Source organism: Rhinolophus sinicus, chromosome 14 (genome assembly GCF_057876585.1).
Source record: "Rhinolophus sinicus isolate RSI-liver-muscle chromosome 14, RSI-T2T, whole genome shotgun sequence".
Classification (NCBI taxonomy): Eukaryota; Metazoa; Chordata; class Mammalia; order Chiroptera; family Rhinolophidae; genus Rhinolophus; species Rhinolophus sinicus.
The window spans coordinates 139,487,551-139,509,731 of NC_142514.1; the positions used below are offsets into that span (position 1 = coordinate 139,487,551).

Consider the following 22,181-nt stretch of genomic DNA (forward strand, 5'->3'; position numbering starts at 1 on the left):
CACTTTTGCCTGAGTGGTCCGGATAACATCCTTCCTAGAACCAGACAGGAGGGTTGAGGGACGGTCTTTGAACTGGAGCATCCTGGGACTGACAAAGCACTGGTCATTTTGCCAGGCCCAGACATGTTCTGCCTTTTCCATGGGAAGAGGTATTCCCCCGGCGAGAGCTGGCACCCCTACTTGGAGCCACAGGGCCTGATGTATTGCCTGCGCTGCACTTGCTCTGAGGTAGGTTCCTCTGGCCACGGGGCCACCTGCGTCAGGTATGTCTGGGAGCAGTCACCCAGAGGTAGGGAGGACAGCCTGACTCTAGAGGTCAGCAGCATTCTGGAACCAGGCCTCCTAGAATTATACTCTGTTAGCGATAGCTGAGGGACTTGGGGCCATGCAACTTCACTACCGAGTATTCAATCCCTACTACGGCTACTGTGTACCTCTCAGAGGTAAGACACTGCAGGTCAGTGGCTAGGCCGTGCTGGGGACTTGGCTCTCCCATCTCTCATCCCAGCCGTCTTACCACCCGTGCTGGTGCCAGCTCCCTGTCCCCTGTGCAGCAGAAGACAGAGCCTGTCTGACCTGGCCTCCCATGCCTTCCTTTCCTCGTACTATTTCCTCCAGCCCTCTCTTGCCACCTTGCCGTAGGATGCATTCCCCCAGTCCCTCTGGCCCACAGAGTTGTTCTTTAATGTTTTGGCCCAATGCCACCTCCACTGGTAGCCTTCCTCAGTCCCTCACCTGCAAGTATTTTCTTCTTCTGGGATCCCACACAAGTCTTTCTGTCCCTTTCTCCTGATCACTGTTGGCCAACTATAATAGTTACCTGTGTCTGTCAGTTGCTACACCTGTTAGATGGGTCTTCCTGGGCGCTCCCTCATATCTAGTTTGGTGTCCTGCCAAAGGCTGAATGAACTGGGGCAGAGACCCTGCCTTTTTGTTCATATCTGTCTCCTGCCACTCCACTCACAACCCAGCACCCTCCACAGGGCTTTGTATAATCAACTGGCTGGAATCAATGAGGCCCCCACATGGTCCAGAATTCCAGGCCAGGTATGAGGTTGGAGAGGTGGGGAAGGAAGGAGTGAAACGCCCTGGACTTTAGCTCAGCTGCCTGAGGCCGATCCTGGTTGGCGTGACGTCCTCAGTTCTATCTATCTATCTGGGTGCTGCTTGGGGAGAGGGGGTACTTAGCTCCCAACTAGAACCAGCACCTTAAGCCCCCTCTTTCCCTGCGCAAAGCCAAGAGAGGAATGCCGGAGGCCAGTAAGAGCCTCCCTTCTGACAACAATCCTCAGCTCGGCGGGAGCAGAGAGGGCTTCTGAGGGAACACTGGGAGGTGGAGGTGGCATGGGGCAGTCCCTCTCCTGACTCTGACCACTGGGGTCTCATTCCTCCTGGGACCTTTCCCTCTGATTCCACGCTGCTTCTACCATGTCGGCCCCAGGTAGAACTCTGATGCCACGGGCACACAACCCTTGCGACTGCCTCCCCTTGGTTTTCCTTAGCACATCTGAGGCCAATCTGCTTTTCAAAAAGAACCTTATGAAATATAGCCAAAGAACAGGAAGGAAACCATAACAGAAAAATTCCAGACATATCATGTGGTCCAGTTGACCAAGTCCAAGTTTTGTGATCCACTGGAGCTAATTCATTTCTCCCTCCCGAGTTCACACATACAGTTTCCTCAACCCAAAGGACTGTAGCTAATATCCCAGTACCCCCAAGACATACCCTGAATATCCCACTTCTCGTAACTTCACTGTCCCCCTAATCTAAGCCACCTTCCTCTGGATGCTACTTGAGTCTCCCCGACTTGAACCTTCCTGTCCCCTCTCTAAATCCAGCTTTTGCACAGCAGCTAGAGGGATCTTTTCTGAACATAAAACTGATTGTGTCATTCTGGAAGCTCTTAGAACCCTCCAACAGCTGTTCGTTGCACCTAAAATAAAATTCAGACTCCCTGCCGTGGCTCTGTGTGACCTGACTTCCACCTTATCTTCCAACCTCGTTTCTTACTTGTGCCAACTCATCAAACTCATTCGTACCTGTCGTCCCTCCACTTGGAAAGTCCTCCCCCTGGATCTTCTCCCAAATAGTTCCTCTCATCTCGCAGTTCATGACAGAAATGTTACCTCCTTATGTGGCTTTCTCTGACTGCTGTGTCTAAAATAGTCTAACCTTGTTAACTCAGTCACATTGCCCTGTTTGATTATTATCATACATTTCACATCTCAAATGGTCTTGTTCCTACTTGTTTATTTTTTATGGTCTGTCTCCCCAGGCTAGGAGGTAAGCTCCGTGAGAGCAGATGCCTTGCCAGTCTCACTCACTGCCTGGTCCCTGGCAGCCAATAGTCATACAGCTAATCCTGAGTGACTGCATGTGTCCCCGCCCAGCCCACCAGAGGCAGCTCTGCATCGTGGAAAGTACACAGCCCTGGAGGTAGTGCTTACCTGCTGTGTCATCTTAGGCAACTTAACCTCTCAGAGGCCCTTTTCTCATTTTGAAAATGTGGATAATAATATCTACCTCTAGGGTTGTTGAAAAGATGAAATGAGATAATACACTTCTATATCACATAAAGCGCCCAGCTAGTGCCCATCAATGCATGGTAGTTATGACTTTCCTGAGAGGCCCCCTGTGGCTGCGAGGCCCCCTGCCTGTTCACCCTTTAGCCTGTCTCCATCTTATTTCCTACTGTATGTCACCGATTATCTTCATCCCTGGGTTCCTTCAAGGCCAAGAATCGAGAGATTCTAACTCTTCAGGCCCTCACTCCATCCTACTTTCTTATCCGAGGGGTTCAGTTCGCCCTCTGGACATTTATCTGGTACTCACGTGTGCCCGCCCTCTAGAAGGCCCCTTTTGGATCCCAGACCAATTTTGTGGACTCTGGTGCCCCGTAGCACTGCGACCACCTCTGGCCGTCTTGGGAAGCAGTGACGCCAGAAGTACTAGGGCCTGGTCCATGGTTTTCCACCGGGCAAGCGGCTGCTGCTGGAGAAGTGCTGTCAGGGCACTCAGACAAGGAGGTTGGAAACAAACTTGCCAGCTTCAAAGTTTGAGCAAAGCTGCTTCCATTCATCTAAGAGAGACCATCTGCCCGTCCTCTCCTGGCTCTCATTCATCCTTCATTCACTCATTCAAACTGTAGCAGGCAGTAGCTTGGAGCCAGGCCCGGTGCTGACAATTCAGAGATGAGTAGTGTGAGGCTTGGTCCTTGTTCTTGAGACGTGTGGTGGGATAGATGAGACAGAAGTAAGTGGTTCTTTACGGCACAGTGCAACGACCCTTATAACCAAGGGGAGACTGAGGCGTGGAAGCCTTGGATAGGCTGACAAACTGCCAACATGGGTGGTAGCCTCTCTCATCAGCTCCTCATCTTTTCTGCACAGGATTCTCTGCTCCCTTCTCCGTCATTTGCTCTACTTGAAAAAGCATAAGAACTCTGTGGCCTCTCCTTCTCTGGTGCCAACTCCAAGGGCTTTGTGCAGAGTCACCCAAATGTCCCAGAGATGTAGGGAGTAGATCACGAAACCCTGAGTCTTTTCCACATCAGGTTTCTAGTCTCGTTCCCATCCCTGTCACCTACCCTCAGGAGTCACATGAAGCTCAGGCCCAGAGGACAAAGAACAAAGCTCTGCAGTTAAACCAACACAATCAAGATCAATGTCGAAATACAACTCAAGGCTTTTGTTTATATGTCTCACACACCATGAACGGGACACAAGAGCTGTGCCAGCCCATGCACACTGTGCCCTCCTCCGTGGTGGGGGAGGGTCCTGGATGGGTGCGCCACACGAGTGAGCAGGGGAAGAGGAGAGACGGGACAGATGAGTCTGTTGTTTTTATCCCATCACAGACTTAGAACGAGTGTAGTGTCCCGCAGTTGGGATGGGGTTTGGGGTTTGGGGTTCTGGTGGGAGGCAATGGCTCTTTGGAACCAAGACTGACCCCTGTGTCCCCTTCAGAGTGCCCATGTGAATTGTTACCGCCTGCACTGCCCGCCTGTCCACTGCCCCCAGCCTGTGACTGAGCCCCAGCAGTGCTGTCCCCGGTGTGTGGGTAAGTAGCCTCGCTGACCCTTCGTCCATTCCTGATGCAGGCCTCTGGCAGGGGGAAGCCCCTGGAATGAGAGGGACGGTCTCTAGCCATCAGAGGTGTAGAGACACAAACGTGCTCCAGGGAAGAAACATCCTGGATCCCCCAGGAGGGCTGGGGTAAAAACACATTTCTCATTCGTAAGTAGCTGTGCTTGGCAGAGGGAGAGAGAAAATGTGGAGAGTAGCTGAAGGAAAGAGGGGCACACGAGGCCTGTTGATGGCACACTTGGGCCCCAGTGTCTCTGCTGGCCAGACCCAGAGGGAGTGGACGTGTCTGTGTAAGTGCAGATGAGTGGGCGGGGGCTAGGAGGACCTGCCCGAGACCCCGGATGACGGCCCTGGGACTGGGAATGACTGAAGGAGTTTGAGTAAGTACTCCGAGATTCCTCCCCGTGCTGAGGTTCAGAGACGCTGTGTGTCCTGATGCTAAAGATCTAGGATTCCACAATTTTACGATTCTGAGAGCCTCTACGACTGGCATTCTAGGGAGTAAAGATAAGAGACAGGGAGGAGAGGAGAGGTGGTCTGAGAAGAAACTGGCACAACCACGCGGCCAATGAGAGGCAGCCAGTGGGGAGGCCAACTTAGAAGAGTGGGGGAAGGGTGTTAAGTGAAGAATCGATGTTTAGAAGCGTCAAGAAGGTGAGGAAGGGAGGCTCAGATTGTGGCCTCAGCCACCAGGCTCTGGAACCAGGGCTCTCCTGTGAGCTGGGGGCCTGTGTAGAGTGGGTATAGAGGGGCTCATTTTCCAAGTGGGACCCCAGTAGGATCTGACCGTGGCTCTGCCTTGGTCACAGAGATGCCTGGCTCAGGATTCCCTCCCAGAGCTGGGGCTCTGAACTTCATCCTGCCCAGTGAAGGGGCATCGTGCCTCCTCCCCGTCTGAGGCTGACTCCAGGAGTCCTGACCGCTCCTTGCTGACTGTGCTTTGGCTCAGGCCCCGTCTTCCTCACATGCTCCTGTCTCCTGCTCTCTTTCCTGGCCCTGCCCCTTCGCCTGCCTGGCTCTGCATGTTTTTCACAACTCAGCTCAGCCACCAGCTCCTTCAGGAAGCCTTCCTGGACCACACCCACCCCCATGTCCCGGCTGAGTTAGGGCCTCTCCTCGGTGCCCTAGCCCTTACCATGTGACAGTGTCCCTGCTCATGGCTTGTCTCTCTACCAGTTAGATTGTGAGTTTCTTGATGGGAGGAGCTGAGTCTTGTGCGACACATGGTACCTGGTACAGAAACGGTGTTTAGTAAACGTGTCCCGAGAGAATGACTAGGTTCTCTCAGAACCAGAAGCTTAGAGGCTTAGCCCTCTACGCGGCCGGAAGAGGACTGGCTAATGGGCAGGTGATGGGGAGGAAGGCTGTGATGGCCAGTAAATGACAGGAGTTTACACCAAGCACAGGGACAGTCTAGGTCATCATCTCAGCTGATTCCCCTGGGATGTCACTCCCTGAGGGCCTCTGTTCTGCTCACTACCGACGTGTCCCCAGCACTAGACACTGCCTGGTACTAGGAGGCTCTCCATGGATGCCCACTGAGCACTGAATGAACGAATGCACCTCCCCACGGAGTAAGGCTCAGAGGAGCTGAAGCTTCTGGTCTTGCCTTCTTGCTCTGGTCAGGACCAGCTCAGACCCTGAGGTGCGGAAAGGCCATGGGAGGGAATGACAAAGTTAGATGCAGGTGTCTGCAGGACCTCTTCTTGGTTAGCTGATATGGGGGCCATCTGGGAAGGCTGAGGCCAGAGCGCAGTTTAAATGCCAAGGTGAGATGAAATGCAAAATCTTTAGAAAAGTGGCCCAGTTCATTCTGGCAAAGCTCTGAGGTCCATGTGAAACCTTATTTTTTTCTTCCCTGTGCTCCTCTCTACCTGCAGAACCTCACACCCCCTCTGGTCTCCGGGCCCCCCCAAAGTCCTGCCAGCACAACGGGACCATGTACCAGCATGGAGAGATCTTCAGTGCCCATGAGCTGTTCCCTTCCCGCCTGCCCAACCAGTGTGTCCTCTGCAGTTGTACCGTAAGACCTCTTACCTTCCCTTTAGCCCTGGCCTGCAAAGTACCGTAGCAGGGACTGGAGGGAAAGTGTTCTTCCTGGTCAAAGCAAAGTGAGAGTGAATAGGCTCAGGGGGAAGGGAACTTCTGTGATTTGGAACATCCTGCCCTTCTCTGGTTTTCTGCACCTTCCTGAGCTACCTGTTACAGCACCCGGCACCTCGCACTGACATTTGCCCATTTCGGTTTCCCCCAATAGATTCTGCACTCCTGGAGGAGAGCAGACGTACCCACTTCATTTCTGTGTCCTCAGAGGCTCCTGGCCCAGAGCCTGGCACACAGAGAATGTCTGTAATGATTGCTGAATGAATGAATGAATGAATGAATGAATGAATGAGTAAATGATCAGTTATTAGCCCTAGGGTACAGAGACAGAGCCAGACTGTTTGAGCACATGGAATTTAATTTGAAACTACTTAAACTCGCCCTGCTGTGGTCAGAGTTGGGCCTAGGGACAGTCAGGTCTGACTCTGCAGTGTTAGCAGGGCACAGAGAGACTGAAGCCAAACAAGGCCTGACCTAGAAAGTCTTCTCCCTCCTCCTCAGTAGGGGGTTGGGTCCTAGGTGTGGCCCCACTATAGGTTTGTAGGTGGCTTTCAGCATGTCATCCTTACCCTTGGGTTTAGCTCCTCATCTGTGCATTGGCAGGAGTTTCTCCTGCCATCTTGATGTCCTTACTACTTGATCACCAAACTTCTCTGGGCCCCAGTTCCTCTGCATGTGTAGGGAGTCTGACCAGATGGTCTCCAACGTCCTCTCTGTTTAAAATAATCATCAGATTTAGCAGTGATGTGAGGGGAGGATACCTAAACTAAGTGTCAGACACCACATTTGAGCTCCAGCTCTGCCGTGGTTTCCTGTGTGACCTTGAGCGAGTCACTTCTTTCAGGCCTGCCTCCCAATCTGTTCAGTGAGAGGGCCCATCAGTCAGGCTCTTAGCCTTACAGTATCTGTGCTGCAAACAACTTACAAATAATGAGGGTGACTTAGAAGTCAACCCCGAGAGTGATTATTGTTGTGGGGCCTGAGCCTCTTGCAGTGATCTAGTCCATTGTACCTACTAGATGGTTGAAGTGTTGTTCTCTGTGGGTTGGGGTAGTCCAGGAAAGCTTCCTGGAGGAGGCAAGACTCTGGGAGGGGAGTGCACCCCAGTAAAATGTTCCCTGGATATTGGTGTTATGGAAGGGCATTGGACCGGGAGCCAGGGGACTCCAGTTTAGTCCTGGTTCTTCCAGCTATTTCCTGCAGATTCCTTCCCCTCTCTGGACCTCATCTATGCCACATGTGCACTGAGAGGTTGGCCTCAGGGATTTCTAAGGGACAGTCTAATTGTAGTGTTGTGGTCCTTGAACCAAGAATGCTTGGAGGGAGCCAGACTGGATGTGAGGCAGGGGCTCGGGAGAGAGAAGCCCACTCTAGGCTTTCAGAAGTCCCAGGCCTCCAATGCTTGGGGTTTATATACAGCATCCCAATGACCCTAGGAGAAGGCTATCAGACAAGGAAAGTGAATCCCAGAGCAGTTAAGCAACTTCCCTAAGGTCACACAGCTAGTTAAATGGCAGAGCCAGAATTCAGACCCAGGGTCCCATGACTCCAAACCCCATGGTCCTTTCCCTGCATTGTGCTGCTTCCTACAAAGGGACAAGGGCCTGATTAGGAGGGGGTGGTGGGGAGAGACAGAAAGAATGGTGGTGAGGTGGTGAGAGGAGAGCATTATTTTTTCTCCCTGGATACTTGGGTCACTGCTTCCCCCTTCTCATCCCTGTTTATGTGAGTCTGGCTTGACACCTGGCCTCATCTGAGAGATCAGAATCCTTATTTTTGAGACTCATTGGAAAAGGAATATGGAAACGACCCTAGGTAATGTCACTTCCTCCCAGGTACAGTGTGCCTTATAGTTTAAAAAGGGTTTTCACATAGTCCCCTTACTTGATCTTTACAGCCCAGACAGGAGTGCCCCCATTTTGCAGAAGAGGAAACTGAGGCCCAGAGAAGAGAAGTGACTCACCTAAGGTCATCTGGTCCTCCTGATTCCCAGAAGGCCCTTTACCCTGAAGTCTTGCCTCTCTAGGCTGGGTTCTAAAGTTGGGGACCTAGGGTTTTCAGTAAGAGCAAGATGAGCCCCAGGTGTCCCCGACCCATCCCTGTCCCCTATGCTGGGCCTCCTGTTCCAAGCCAAAGGAGAAGGATGTTGATTTCAGTAGGAAAAGTCTGAATACTGGGCTCTGGTCCATTCTGCCCCACTGTGTCTGACCTCAGGCCGTCCAGGCCCCTCTGTAGGCGCTCTCCATCTGTGAGACGGGAAGACCCCACTTCAGCAGGTGGCTGTGAGAGCCTGTGAAAATGCTTTAGAAGCTAAAGGATGAATGTTACCTCAGGGCCTGGAGTAAGAGTGGGGAGGGTACAAAGACCCCTCCCCTGAGCTGGCTGGCTCTTGCCCAGGATGCTCTGCTGCTCCCTCCCTCCCCCACCTTAGGGTCTCCTCAAGGCCACATGCCTCCAGGGCAGGGGACTCTCCTAGCCCCAAGGCTGGTCCTCATCAGAGCTCATCTCCCAGCTCCTGTTTGCTCTGTCTATCAGGAGGGCCAGATCTACTGCGGCCTCATGACGTGCCCAGAACCCGGCTGCCCCGCACCCCTCCCGCTGCCTGCCTCCTGCTGCCAGGCCTGCAAAGGTGAGTCTGTCCCTAGATCTGGCAGTGCCCACCTCCCCACCCTAGGGACCCAGCCGTGGACGGTTAGAGCTGGGGAGACTTTGGGGAACACCCAGCATATAGCAGACCATTCCTTCCTCAAGGGTTGTGACTTAGCCTGCCCCGCCCCACCCCAAAAGCTGAGCCTGTAGCAGAGGCTGATGTGCATTTTTATTGCAATTCCAGGGAGCAAGGAGAGAAAAGGGGAGTGAAGCAGGGAAGAAGGGAGAAACAACTCAAGAATGTGTTGGGGAGTTGTTTCTGCTTGCTATCAAGTGTGACCTATTGCCCTGAGTCATGTTCTGCTTCCCAGAAAAGTCTGGGAGTGATAGAGGAAGAGTAAGAATTTGTCCACCAGCCACCAACTCCCATTGGTCAAAGGTTTACCCCAAGGGTGGAAATTCCGTCGTGGTCCTTCCTCGTATGTGCCTATGTGGGTGGTAGGCTGCCCTGAGAGCAGAAGCAGGAATGGGGTGGGATAAGAAATGCAGGGCAGGAGACGAGCGGGAGGCACAGGCATGAGGACAGTGCTGGCAGGCTGAACCCGAGGGAAGCCGGCTAGAGCCCATGAAGAGAGGGCGCTGCTGCAGTGCCTGTAACAAGTGGTCAAAGTCCCCCTGATCAGATGAGGCTGAGAGGATCAGAAGAAGCACAGGAGAGAGGTCTGTACAGGCAGGCACCCATCTCCTCCTGTCTTCCTCACAGCAGAGCTGGGCACAGGCCTGGGCTCACTGGGCTCAGCACACATGTCAAGCAAAACCCAGGTAGAATCTCTGTACTGAACAGAGATAGGCCAACATATCAGCTTGTGAAGGGCAAAAGGCTTAAACAGAGTGAAGTGAACAGATGGTGGAACTGTTGTTCTCTGTGGGCTGGGGTAGTCCAGGAAAGCTTCCTGGAGGAGGCAAGACTCTGGGAGGGGAGTTCACCCCAGTAGAATGTTCCCTGGATGTTGGTGTTATGGAAGGGCACTGGACCGGGAGCCAGGGGACTCCAGTCTAGTCCTGGTTCTTCCAGCTATTTCCTGCAGAGTCCTTCCCCTCCCTGGGCCTCAGCTGTGCTACATATGCACTGAGAGGTTGGCCTCAGGGATTTCTAAGGGACAGTCTAATTGCAGTGTTCTTGGTCCTTGAACCAAGAATGCTTGGAAGGAGCCAGACTGGATGTGAGGCAGGGGCTAGGGAGAGAGAAGCCCACTCTGGACTTTCAGAAGTCCCAGGCCTCCAATGGGCCTTGTGTCCTGGTGCCTCAGAGGATGGGAGATGGAGGAGTCCTAGGGGGTCCCAGCTGGAGGGGCAAAAAAGGTGGAGGGGGGTGCCCAGGAGTGTAATGTGTTGACCAAGGCCTGGTGATTTCAAGTGTGGTTGGGCAGAGTGGCTGCCCAGGGGATGGCGCTAATCAGGCTGCAGGGATGGGATTTGGGGCCATCCATGATGGGCGCTGAGCAAGAGGCTGGGCCTAAGCCAAGCAGTTCAGTCGTCATGGTGACCAGGAGGTAGGTGTGTGGAAGCTGAAGCAGCAACCCAATGAGAAAGGGAATAAGTCCCCACTGAGCCAAAGGGACCTGCTGGTTTGCGCGGGCTGCTGAAGTGGCACCAAGTCTTGGAGGGACAGAGCCTAGAGGTGTAGGCCTGCAGGGCTCCAGCCAGCAAGGCTGAGGAGGCAGAGGCTGACCCGACTTCCCTTTGGGTTTCCAGATGGGTCAAGTGAGAAATCAGCTGAAGAGGACACCACACAGTCACACCGTGGGGTGGTGAGTGCACAGCTTTACTGACAGGGTGGGGAGAGGAGGTGAGGCGGGCTGCTATCCAGGGCCTAAGTCTCCATGACTCTGGAGCAGGCAATACTAGTTATTGTCCTCATTTCTCATTTGTCCCCTGGGTCAGCTCCATTACCCCACCATGTCCCGCTCCTCTCCCTAGCCTCCTGACATGGCTCCCATCCTGACTGAAGGGCCAGGAGGGGCCTGGGGAAAAGCACCACAGAAGCAGGAGCAGGCCTCAGACGTACTGATTTCCTTTCCGGGAAACTCTTTGACACTGTTCCATCCAGAGCCCATGTCTGTCCTTATTCAGGTCGCCTCTGGGCAGCACGTTCCCCAGAGGGATTGGCCTCTGACTGGGGTCAGCCTTCCCCACCCAGCTCCTGAGGTACCAGTTCTTCGTCTGGGAGGCACTCTCTGTTCCCCCCTCTGTCTTGGCCCCTCTCAGTCTTGGTCTGGAGTTAAGATGGGCTAAACTGCCCAGCCCTCTGTGGTTGGAGAGGAAAGAGGTGGGAGAATGAGTTCACACACAGACACCTGGGCCATGTCTACAATATGACCAATTCCACCTGCTCTTTCAGCCTGGGTCACCTGGACCCTGGGGGATTGGAGGCGTCCCTTCCCAGAGATTCCCCAGAGGCTGAACTAATTAATTCTCCCTTCTCCTCTGGCAGCTTATCCTCCCTTCCCAGGCTGCGCCTTCTCAGGTGGGGGCCTCTGTGCCACAGGACCAGAGCCAGGCCATCCCCTTTCCTTCTCATCCTCTCCCAGGCTTAGTGCCAGGCCCTGAGCAGCAGCTTACTGGATGATGTGGGCAAGTCGCCGTTTGGGGACTGAGCTCTTCGATTCCTTCTTGCCTCTCTTCCACTTGACAAGCATTCTTGGGAGCTTCCTATGTGCCTGGGCCTGTGCTGGTCCTGGGACACAGTTCTACTCTGGGGGCTCTTGTCAGCTTAGTCCAGCCACCAGAGGACTGACTGAGACTGTACGGGGCAGGAAGGGGCCATCGAAGAAGGAATGTGAGTCACTTCTGGTCAGCAAAGGGGAGAAAAAGCTCCCCAGCCCACTGGCTCCTTTCCCATTACCTGGTGGGCCAATCCCCAAACTATAAGCTGCAAAGTTCCTGTGACATTACACTGCCCTCACCGCACACCCTTTGTTATCACTGCCAGCCCTCCCAAGACCTGGTCATGGGATCTTGGATTCCAGGGGCTCCGGAAAGAGGGCCTGAGCTCCGGAGACCCCCGTCTCTGGATGGGGCCTGCTGCTCTTCTTCCTGCCCTGTGGGATTCTGGGGTCTGGTAGGATTGTCAAAGGCCCGTCCTCTTGTCCCATCACCTAAATCTTCTCAGACAAAGAAGAATTTCCTGACTCGCATTCTTGCTACATTCTCACCTTCTATTTCTTAAATATTAAGTTCCCCTGGTCCCTGATCTCTTATGTCTCCCAGATCGAGACCTCAGCACCCTCTGCCCACTCCAGCCCCAAAGTCCTGGCTCTGACAGGCCTGAGAGGGGCGTAGAGGAAGCTGGATCTCCAAACCATTATCCTCGAAGAGTTTTTCAAGATGCCTTGTCTGAGAATGCCTTAGACCCCGTCCGGATTACCTTTCTGTCCCTGGCCTGTGCCCTCTCTTCACTGGGAGGTCATGCGAGTGTCTGCCCTCAGGCTTCTCACTACAGCCACCATCTCGCTAGCCTAGCAGTGACCTTCATCCTTCCTGCCATTTGCAGAGACATTCCCAGGATCCGTGTTCAGGGGACAACGGGAGAAGGAGAAGCCTGAGCACCCCAGCCCCCAGTGGGCTCATCTCCCCTCTGGGCTTCATCCCTCGCCACTTCCGACCGAAGGGAGAAGGGAGCACGACAGTCAAAATTGTCCTGAAGGAGAAACATAAGAAAGGTGGGGACTGGAACCTCCTCCAACCCCTGAAGTGGGAAAGGAGGGCTCCGACTGCTTCTACCTCCCATTCCTGTACCCCCAACTCAGTGATTCTCCAATCTCAACTTGGCCATGACCTTGTAGACTGAGGACCAGAGCCAGGCCATCCCCTTTCCTTCTCATCCTCTCCCAGGCTTAGTTCCATCAAAACTGAAGGTACCCTAAAAGGGTATCAGGTCTAAACCCCCATTTGACAGATGAGGACACTGAGGTTCAGGGTATTGAGTTAGAGACAGAACCCGTCCTGGAACCAGGACTGCGGGTCAGTAGAATATTTTTTTGAAGCACCTGCCGTATCGTTGCTGGGAATTGAGGGGCACAGAACAGAGAGATGAAAAATGGTCCTCGTCCGTGAGGGGCTCCAGACATGTAAATAAATTACTATAATACAAGGAAGTGCTGAGGGCAAGTTCTTGACAAGGGAAGGACGGAGCAGAGCTGGACTGCAGGGGAACAGTCGGGATGGAGTGGGAAGGGGCCACATGGGCAGCGACAGCAGCAGCGTGGGAGGACAGTGGCCCCACGCAGGGCACCCTGGCTGGTAGAGTGGAGGTGGCTGCAGAGGCGTCTGTCCCAGAGCCACTTTGTACAGACGGGACACTGAGGCTGAGAAAGGGGAAAGGGCCTGCCAGACAGCGCGTGTGCAGCCAGACAGAACTTGATGTCAGTTCTCCTGCTGTCAGAGCAGCCCCTCCTTGCTCTACCAGAGGGGCTGTGAGGGCAGGAGAAGGACTCGCCGTCTCAGCAAGTCCGCACTGGGCACATCTCTGTCCTGAGTGCTGAGATAGCAGGATGTCAGGGCCATGGGGCCAGTTTTACACCCTGGCCTCCAATTTGCAGGCAGCGTGGCGGGGCCAGATGGGTGCAGCAGGGCCTCCCCAAACCCCCTGGACTCTGGCAGGAGTCCGAGGCACTGACCCTCCTCCCTTCCTGCCCTCCTTGGCCCAGCCTGCGTGCATGGTGGGAAGACGTACTCCCACGGGGAGGTGTGGCACCCAGCCTTCCGCTCCTTCGGACCCCTGCCCTGCATCCTGTGCTCCTGTCAGGACGGCCACCAGGACTGCCAGCGGGTGACCTGCCCCACTGAGTACCCCTGCCATCACCCCGAGAAAGTGGCCGGGAAGTGCTGCAAGATTTGCCCAGGTACAAAGAGATGTTGGGGGCAGGGAGGGCGCTAGCCAGAGTGAGCCCTGGGTCTCTCTCCCCAGCACACAGACGCTTGGAGCATCTCCAGCATGGATGGGGCCGGGGACAGAGATACAGGATGCAGGGTGTTTAGGTACACAGAAAGTTAGGAGCACAGTAGTGGAAAATGCCAGACTTGTAATACATACTACTTATGGAACCATCTATGTTACAGAGACGGATCCAGAGGCTCTCAGACGTATCTACATAGAATCAAATAATGTTCTGGATTCTATGAAGTTATAGCATCTTAGGATATTAGGACTTTTAAGAGAAATAGCCGTTGTTTATTGAGCACTTGCTATGAGCCAGGTAGGTATTTTGTCTGCACGAATTCATATAACCCTCCCCACAATGGACAAGGCAGGTATCCAGCCCCATTTATAGAAAGAGAAGATAAGTACCTTGTCCCAGGTCACACAGCTGTAAGTGGCAGAGCTGGGATTTGCTCCCTGGTCTCTCTTACTCCAAAGACCAAGCTCTTGACCTCTGTTGTCTTCCTTCAGCTGTCATCTATATATGGGAAACTGAGACCCAGAGAAGAGAAGGGACTTTCCTGAGTCACACAGCAAAGTCGTAGTGAAGCTGGAACTAGAATTCAGGCTTCTAGACTTGCCGGCGGAGTTCTTTCAACAATGTCATGTGACCCTAGGATTAATCAGTGTGCCGAAGGGAAAGTCAGAGTATCTGATTGAGAAGCACAGCCTGTGAGCATCAATAGTAGCCGGTGCGAGGGTCAGGCCCGTTCCCTGCAGCCTGGAAAGAAGGCAGGTGGGGCAGAAGACGCAAGGGGAGCTTGTGTCCTGACCACTTCGGGTTCGAGGGCTGGGTTGGCAAAGCTGAAAGGAGAGCAACAGGGAAGAAAAAGAGGAAGGAAACATGCCTTGAGAACCTACTAGTCCCAGGTGATTTCACATATTTCATTTAATCCTCACAATGCAGTTATTTCACAAATGAGATAACTGAGTGGCTACAATCACCCTAAGTCTCCACCTACCCCAGCATTTAACATCAGGAAATTTGAATTTGCATTATTAGCTTGCTTACCGACTTCTTTACTTAGTTAGTGTTGTGAACTTAAACAAGTTTCTTTACCTTTCTGAGCCTCAGACACAGAGTTGGTGAAAATGCTTTAAGAATTGTAAATCAAAATTCAAACTTAAGCAATAACTGTTATTTATCAGTGTAATAAGCTATAAGGACAGGGTGAGGGAGGGAGCATGATGGGATGATGCCTAGAACACATGAGGAGTTGGGGCTAAACTTGACTTCTCTATGAGACTGGCTGAACCTCGCTCCTGGGCTCCTTCACAAACACGCCTGGCCTTGGGTTCTGCCACCAGACCCCAGCCCATTTCCCCTTAAAAATATTAAGACTGTAATAGCTCTTAAGGGCTTCATAACAAGTAAGAGTCTAGAAGGGTGTGTGTGTGTGTAGGGACTTGGTCCTTTAGTCCTTGAAAAATACTCAGGGAATGTTGGTACATGGAAAGTTCTGGAGAATGTCCTTGGAATTCCAGGATGTCAAGGCTTTAGGACTGGATCTAATTTGGCACCAAAAAAAAAAAATTACCACAATCCCAACCATCTCCACCATCCCTCCCATGACCCCCACCATCTCCACCATCACCCCCACCATCCCCACCATCTCCACCTTCACCCCCACCATCCCCACCATCTCCACCATCACACCCACCACCCCCACCATCTCCACCATCACCCCTACCATCCCCAACATCACCATCACCCCCACCATCCTCACCATCTCCACCATCACCCCCACCAGCCCTACGACCACAACTGTTGCCATCACTGTGATCACTGCCACCACCTTTTGCACCATCACGACCATCATTATCATTACTGTCATTATCACCTCAAACCTTTCCTTCTATGTATGTTCATTAAGAGCTTGGTGTGAGGGACTCAAAAGCCTTGGTGGGCATGGCTCCTGCCCTTCACTTTGTGGGTCTCTGTTCAAGAGAAAACATACTCAGGTGAAACAATTACAAGGCAATGCCAGGCAGTGTGGGATTAAGGGCATGAGTGGGAGGCATAAGCAAGTAGGATTTTAAAAGCTACCAGTGGGAGGAAACAAAGTGGGCTAAGCTGTTCCAAGTGGGCTGCCCAGAGGAGGTGGAAGGTGAGCTGGGCCCTGAAGGGTGAGAAGTTTTCTGATCTGCTAATCAATGGGAGGTGAAGGGGGAGATGCGCCCCCACTTCCCTAGAGACAGCCTTCTCTTCCCAAGGCACCAGCAGGCTCCCAAGTACCGTAAAGACTCTGAGGGGGATGTCAGGCCTCTCTTTTTGAGCCACCAGGGGTGGTGGTGAGACAGAGCATTCAGAAGCTCCTTGTCTTTCCCAGATGACAAGGCAGACCCTGGCCACAGTGAAATCAGTGCCACCAGGTGTCCGAAGGCGCCGGGCCGGGTCCTCGTCCACACATCTGTATCCCCAAGCCCAGACAACCTGCGTCGCTTTGCCCTCGAGCGTGAGGCCTCTGAACAGGTGGACATCTACCTCTGGAAGCTGGTAAAAGGTGAGCATTGGCCCACTCCCAGCTGGGCATACCTCTGATCTGTCCCCCTTCCTGTGCTCCTGCCCTTCCCCCCCCCCCGGGGCCTCAGGAGCGTTTTGTTGATCAAGTGCCTCTAGCCCAGGAAGACCTGCCTCTGGTCACCCTTCCGGGTTTAGGAGTCCCTGATTCCAAGACAGAGGGAGACAGTGATTCTGTCTGATGCTCTGACAGTTCTGATAAGCTCACCTACTCTGAGATGCCAGGGCCTCCAAGTGCTCCCTCTCCTGGGGGAAGGGGTTGTTGCACCTTGCAAGGAGCCAGGACAGTAATGAATGCCTGCCCTGATGAAATAGAGATGTGTACTGGTGGACTTGCCGTATTCTGTGAGGAGAGAGCTTTTCAGGCAGGAGGGCCTGAAGCTAGTCTCATTCAGCCTCTGCTGTATGTAGACTCCATCCTTCCAAGGTAAGTTGACGTCAAAATATGTTTCTCACGCTGAGAAACTCACCCTATTCAACAGGCTGCTCATATCACCAAATGAAGGTCAAGAGGAGTTTTCATTGATAGGGAATTGGCTGAGGGTTTTGTTTTCTGGCTCTTCTTGAAAAACATAAATCCCCTGGGTAGGGTAAAACAAACTAACTCCTATAAGTATGAATTAGCTCTAAGGTCACTCTTCTCTATTGATGGGTTTGCCTGGGGGTGGGGGGTAAGGGGACGAGGGGATGATAAGAAGGGGACAGTAAGGGGATAATAAAAATGATGACAATGATAATAACAACCAATGTGTAAAGCACTTTAGAGTTCACAAAGTGCTTTCACGTTCATTATCTCATTTGATCCTCAACGATCCTGAGAGTTAGGCGTTATTATCCCCATTTTACAGATGAGGAAACTGAGGCTCAGAGAGGTGAAGTCCCTGGCTCAAGGCCACACAGCCAGTAAGTGGAGGAGCTAGAGCCCATGTCTTGTGACGTCAATCGCGGTCTTCCCCTGCTCTACTCCTGTCGTAGGAGGAATGGACGAAGAAAGCAGAGCTGTCCAGCCTGGAGAAGAGAAGACTCAGGGGGACAGGACCGCTGGCTTCGTGGCTCTGAAGGACTGCCCCAGGCAGAGGGAGCAGTTGTGTTCTGACTGACCGCAGGGGTCAGAACAACAAGCAGGGGCTTTGGAATCAGACCTGGGTTTGAATCCCGGCTCTGCCATTTCTTAGCTGTGTGGCCTTGGGTAATCACTTGACTTCTCTGGGCCTCAGTTTTCTCTTCTGTTAATTGGGGAGGAGGGTTTTTGGAGGATTAACTGAACATAGGTACAGCCCCTGACCTATAGTAGATGCTGTCACTATCCTTCTCATCCCACCTCATCAATAGGTTAGAATTGCAGAGAAACAGGTTTCAGCTAAGGAGAGGAAGCACTTTCTCATATTTAGAGCCTTCCTGTAATGCAGGGAGGGAGCAAGCTCCATTCATGGGATTGTGTCAGCAAGGGCTGGCTGGAGATTCTGGAGTTAGGTGCAGTAACGTTTATAATTCTCTTGCCCCTTGAGATTCCGCCAGTCCCTAGACAGGTGCTGGCTCCCGGTTTACTCTGGGCCTCTCCCACCCCCACCAGATGCTAGGACCACAGAGAGTAATGGACTCCAGCCTCTGTCCTTAGGTGACCTGGGTGCAGCAGGAGCTCCCTGGGAGCTGAGCTGGTCAGGGAAGTCTTCACGGAAAATGGACGTGGGGCTAGAACGGCAGGGTGGGCACACTGCAGGCAGACTGGCAGCGACAGCCTCAAACTCTGGCTCCACAGCCCATGCTTACATGTCCTGTGCTCTGTGATCAGTGTGTTGTGGCACTACGTGTAATGTGCTTCATTTACTCCACATAAGAAAACTGAGGGGCATGTATTAATGCCCCATTTTGCAAAAAAGAAAACTGAGTCTGAGAAGTAAAATGACTAGCTCAAAGTCACACAGTTTAAGCAGTGAACTAAAGACTCAAACCCAGTTATCACTGTCCCCAGCGCTGCCTCCAGGGAGGTGACCTTACGCTTTTAGGTAGGTGTTTGAGGAAGGCCAAAGTGTGCCCAGGATGGTGCAGAGGGGCATCGTAGCTCAAGGCCAATCTCATTACCACCAAGCCCAGCAGAAAAGAAATAAGGTGGCGGGGACTCTTCCACTTCCCAATGCCAGGCCCTGCTATCCTGTCATTAGCAAACCTCCCCCTCTGTGTCTCCGGACCCTCTGGGTAGCCTTTAGGCCTCTCTACCTCCATTCTCTCCCTGTCCCACAGACTAGTTGTCAGTGGGAAACCCGCACTGTTTCCTCACGCAGAGGAGTAAAAGCAGCCGGCCTTGAGCGCTGGGAGAGGAAGGGGAGAATTGGCCTGGAGACAAAGTGAGTAGCTGGACATTGAAACCTGGGCTAAGTGAGGCCACTCCACAGGGAGCGGCTCCAGGGCCCAGAAGCTGAGCAGAGAGTTGGCTTAGGGTTAAGAATCTTTTCGATTCTGGAGGTTCAGAGTATAAGGGGACTTAGGGGTCTCAATTCCTATTCCAACCTAGGAAGGAAGTCCCCTTGTGGCCTCACTGAGGGTCTCTAGCCCCTGAGGCACATACTCCCACCCACCTCCAGACAGGTGATTGACTTCCAACACTGGATGGCTCTGTCCAGAGAGGGTTCGTCTTCACATTGAGCTGAGCCTGTCCTATCTCCTGGAACTCACCCACCAGCGCCACCTCTGCCCTGAGGGGCCGGAGAGTCCAGCTGCTCCCAGACCTGGTATGCCCTTCAGAGGGCAGGAGGCACAACCGTGACCCTCCGTCTAGCTCTTGATTCCAGGCCCCAGAGCCAGTCCTTTCAATCATGTTTTACAGGTTACGGTGTGGGGACCTGCCTGCATCCCTGTCACTTCCTGTCCAATTTGTGTTCTGGGGTGTGTGCAATGGCAGGCCTGCGGCAGGAGGACTCATCCCCCTCTCATGCTTGTGACTTAGCCTGGGTCTTTGGAGTGAGTCTTCTCCACAATCTGGTCTTTGGCACCTGGGCTGGGGATCCCAAGGACATTCCTGGCCTCCTGGACCTCAGTCCCGGAACCTGTGCTGTCCATTCCCCTCTGTGGGATCCCGCTCAGATTCCCACAAGCAAGGCCAGTTCTTGGTTTCCTTGAGGGTGGTGCTGGCCTAGCTGAGGCTTTGCCTTCGCATCTGTTCTTTCTGGCCACAGACCCTGCTGGTAACAGCTGGTGCGACCTCACAGCCCATGTGCTCAGTGCCCCAGCACCATGTGTGGTGCCCGTGGCCAGCTCCCCATGGAATGCAAACATCAGGAGATCCAAGTAATACCTCATCCCTGCTCAGGGCCTGGCCTAGACTGGTTACACATATATTTGCTTATCCATCCATCCATCCATCCATCCATCCGTCCGTCCATCCATCCATCCATCCATGCATCCATCTATCCATCCAGGGATCCATTCATTCATTCTACATGCCTAATGTGGGCCAGATGCAGGGGACCCAGAGAGGAAAGCCCTCCAGGAGTTCCCAGCAGACACAATGATAACACAATACAAATAGATACAATCACCAACGAATGCCAAGAGCTATGGGTAGTTAGTTGTAACTTCCTCCTTGGAAGTTATAACTCCCTGGTGGAGGGTGAGGGGGATCAAGGAAGACTCCCAGCTAAGGCTTGAAGGTTGAGTGGAGTTTCCCAGGTGGCAATAGGAGGAGTTCCCACAGAGGAGGTAGCATATGTGAAGGCTTGGCCCCTCGGGGCTCCAACTAGTTGGTTAGGGCTGGAGCACAGGCAACGCCCCTCGTGGTCGGGTGAACTGAGCCTTGTGCTGAAAGGGGGCTTACAACTCTGATGCTTACTGTTTTGGTGTCTGAATAAGCACACCGATTGATTTTTTAGCATACGTTCTATGCCCAGAAAAAAGTTTGACCAGTCCGTACCTGTCTGGCAGCTTTCCTTCCTTCCTTCCTTCCTTCCTTCCTTCCTTCCTTCCTTCCTTCCTTCCTTCCTCCTTCCTCCTTCCTCCCTTCCCTGCTCCCCACTCCGTTTCTACATTGTGGACAGGTGAGTGCTGTGAGAGGAGAATGGTGATGGTGGCCGGAGCAGGGCCAGTGGAGAGATGACAGGAGGTCAGGGAAGCGGAATGACAGGGTAACAGGTATATTTTCGAATGACGACAGGTTAGAGGAGGAATAAAAGTGGTCAGAAGTCTAGTGCAGAGACCCAAACACGACATGACGGGGCCTGAATGGGGTCAGTGGCAGTGGGACAGGAGAACAGATTCAAAATATTTAAGATATTGAGTCCACAGGCTTTGGTGTCTGATCAGAATAGGGGAGGGGAGGGAAGTGAGTGGGTCCCTTTCGTGTCTGTCACCCCATTTCCCTGGTGCATGGCCCTGCCTTGCCTGCTCATGCCTTTGTCTCTGTCCTCAGGAATCTTCCACTTGATTCAGATCAAGAAAGTCAGGAAGCAAGACTTTCAGAGAGAGGCACAGAACTTCCGGCTGCTCACCGGCACCCACGAAGGTGGGACCTCGGGCTGGGACTAGGGCTTGGGACGAGAGCCTGGCTAGAGGCCCGGGCCTCTTGGGGAGCTCCAGGCTACTGGTGCCTGGAGGGGGGGCTGTCAGCCACAGACGTCAGTTCCCGGCACAGGAATCCAGTGGGCGTCTGTGCCAGAGATTTCTCAACTCGGGTGCCTGAGAGCAGGAGGGTGAAGCCGAGCCTGCTGGATTTAGTCTTGGGCTGTAGAAGAGGGAGGTCTGAGCCCCAAACACCAGTGCTGCCTCCTTTACTGGAACATTTCCCCTTGAAAGCCTCCTAACCACTTCCTTCTGAGGCCCTTCATTTGCTCTACACTACACTGAGGAAGATGGACCCAGGTGGGGCCTCAGGTGGGGGGCAGGAAGTCACACATGGGAGGGTCAAAACTAGGCATCAGGAAACCAGCCCAGCCCCCAATTGTTGGTTGGTTGAAGGTTGGGTCATGTGCCAGAGCGGATCTGGATATGGGAGTATGATGGGGACCCCCACCCCCTCCTCCCTGTAGGCTCCAGCCCAGGTCCACAGTCCTCTCACCTTGTTTTCCCCATACCAGGCATTGTGCCTCTGTGCACACGCACGCACACGCCACACACCCCTACACAACCACACACACAACTCTTCTGTTTTCCTCCATGCAGGTCACTGGAACGTCTTCCTAGCCCAGACCCCAGAGCTGAAGGTCATGGCCAGTCCAGACAAAGCAATCAAGACCTTATAACAAAGACCTAAACAGTTGCAAATATGAGCTTTATCGTTTTTGGTGTTATATATGAATAAATAAGGTGCATTACCCCTCAGCCCTGCCTGCTGAGTGCATGTCGTCTCCCCGTGTGTTCTCACAGTGACTGCACCGTGACGCCGCGGTCTGGGAAGAAGGCCTAACAGTTACAAGGAAAGACGACAGCAATAATTTATCTTGCCCACATGTACAATTCCCCATTTTACAGGGCTGGAAACTGGGAGGCAGAAGGGGCAGAGACTGTCCCCTGTCCTCGTGATGAGCTGTTCCCAGAGCCAGGGCTAGTTCTCCCAGCCTCCCCACCCAGGCCCTTGTCTGCCCCCAGGGCCTCTCCCCTGCGCTATACTGTTTCTGACCCTGGGCCCCGGCTATGGCACCTCCAGCTTTTATGAGCAGCCCCCCTCCCAGAGCACTGTGGCACTGAGCCTAAGAAAGGGGACAGACTCTAGTTAGCCAGCGGAGGGGTGAACGGAGCCTCAGAGCACTTTCCCAGCAAATCACCCTGGGATGCTTACAATGGTCAGCCATACTTTACCATGAAGAAGCTAAGTTGAGGGAGAAGCAATCATTCGCAGCCACGGAGCAGGGTAGCAGCAGATTTGGAAGTGGATGCCGGGTCTCCCGCTCCAGGCTAGCACTCCTCTCCC

The 22,181-nt window shown here is 53.3% G+C and overlaps 1 protein-coding gene across 4 annotated transcripts in view; it reads left to right on the forward strand.

The window, feature by feature from the left end:
- The window catches only part of CHRDL2 (chordin like 2), a 32,535-nt gene extending 10,943 nt beyond the window's left edge, over positions 1-21,592 (forward strand). Inside the window, exons 2-12 of one of the 4 annotated variants that reach the window (XM_019744345.3) lie at positions 116-228; positions 3,969-4,062; positions 5,969-6,111; positions 8,727-8,820; positions 10,536-10,591; positions 12,334-12,502; positions 13,490-13,684; positions 16,092-16,265; positions 17,131-17,185; positions 20,685-20,777; positions 21,434-21,592. In XM_019744345.3, the coding sequence (XP_019599904.3) occupies positions 116-228; positions 3,969-4,062; positions 5,969-6,111; positions 8,727-8,820; positions 10,536-10,591; positions 12,334-12,502; positions 13,490-13,684; positions 16,092-16,265; positions 17,131-17,185; positions 20,685-20,777; positions 21,434-21,524 (1,277 nt within the window). In that variant the 3' untranslated portion in view covers positions 21,525-21,592. The other 3 variants (XM_074335772.2, XM_019744344.3, XM_088791571.1) reach the window with 3 other exon arrangements.
- The last annotated feature ends 589 nt before the right edge of the window (positions 21,593-22,181 follow it).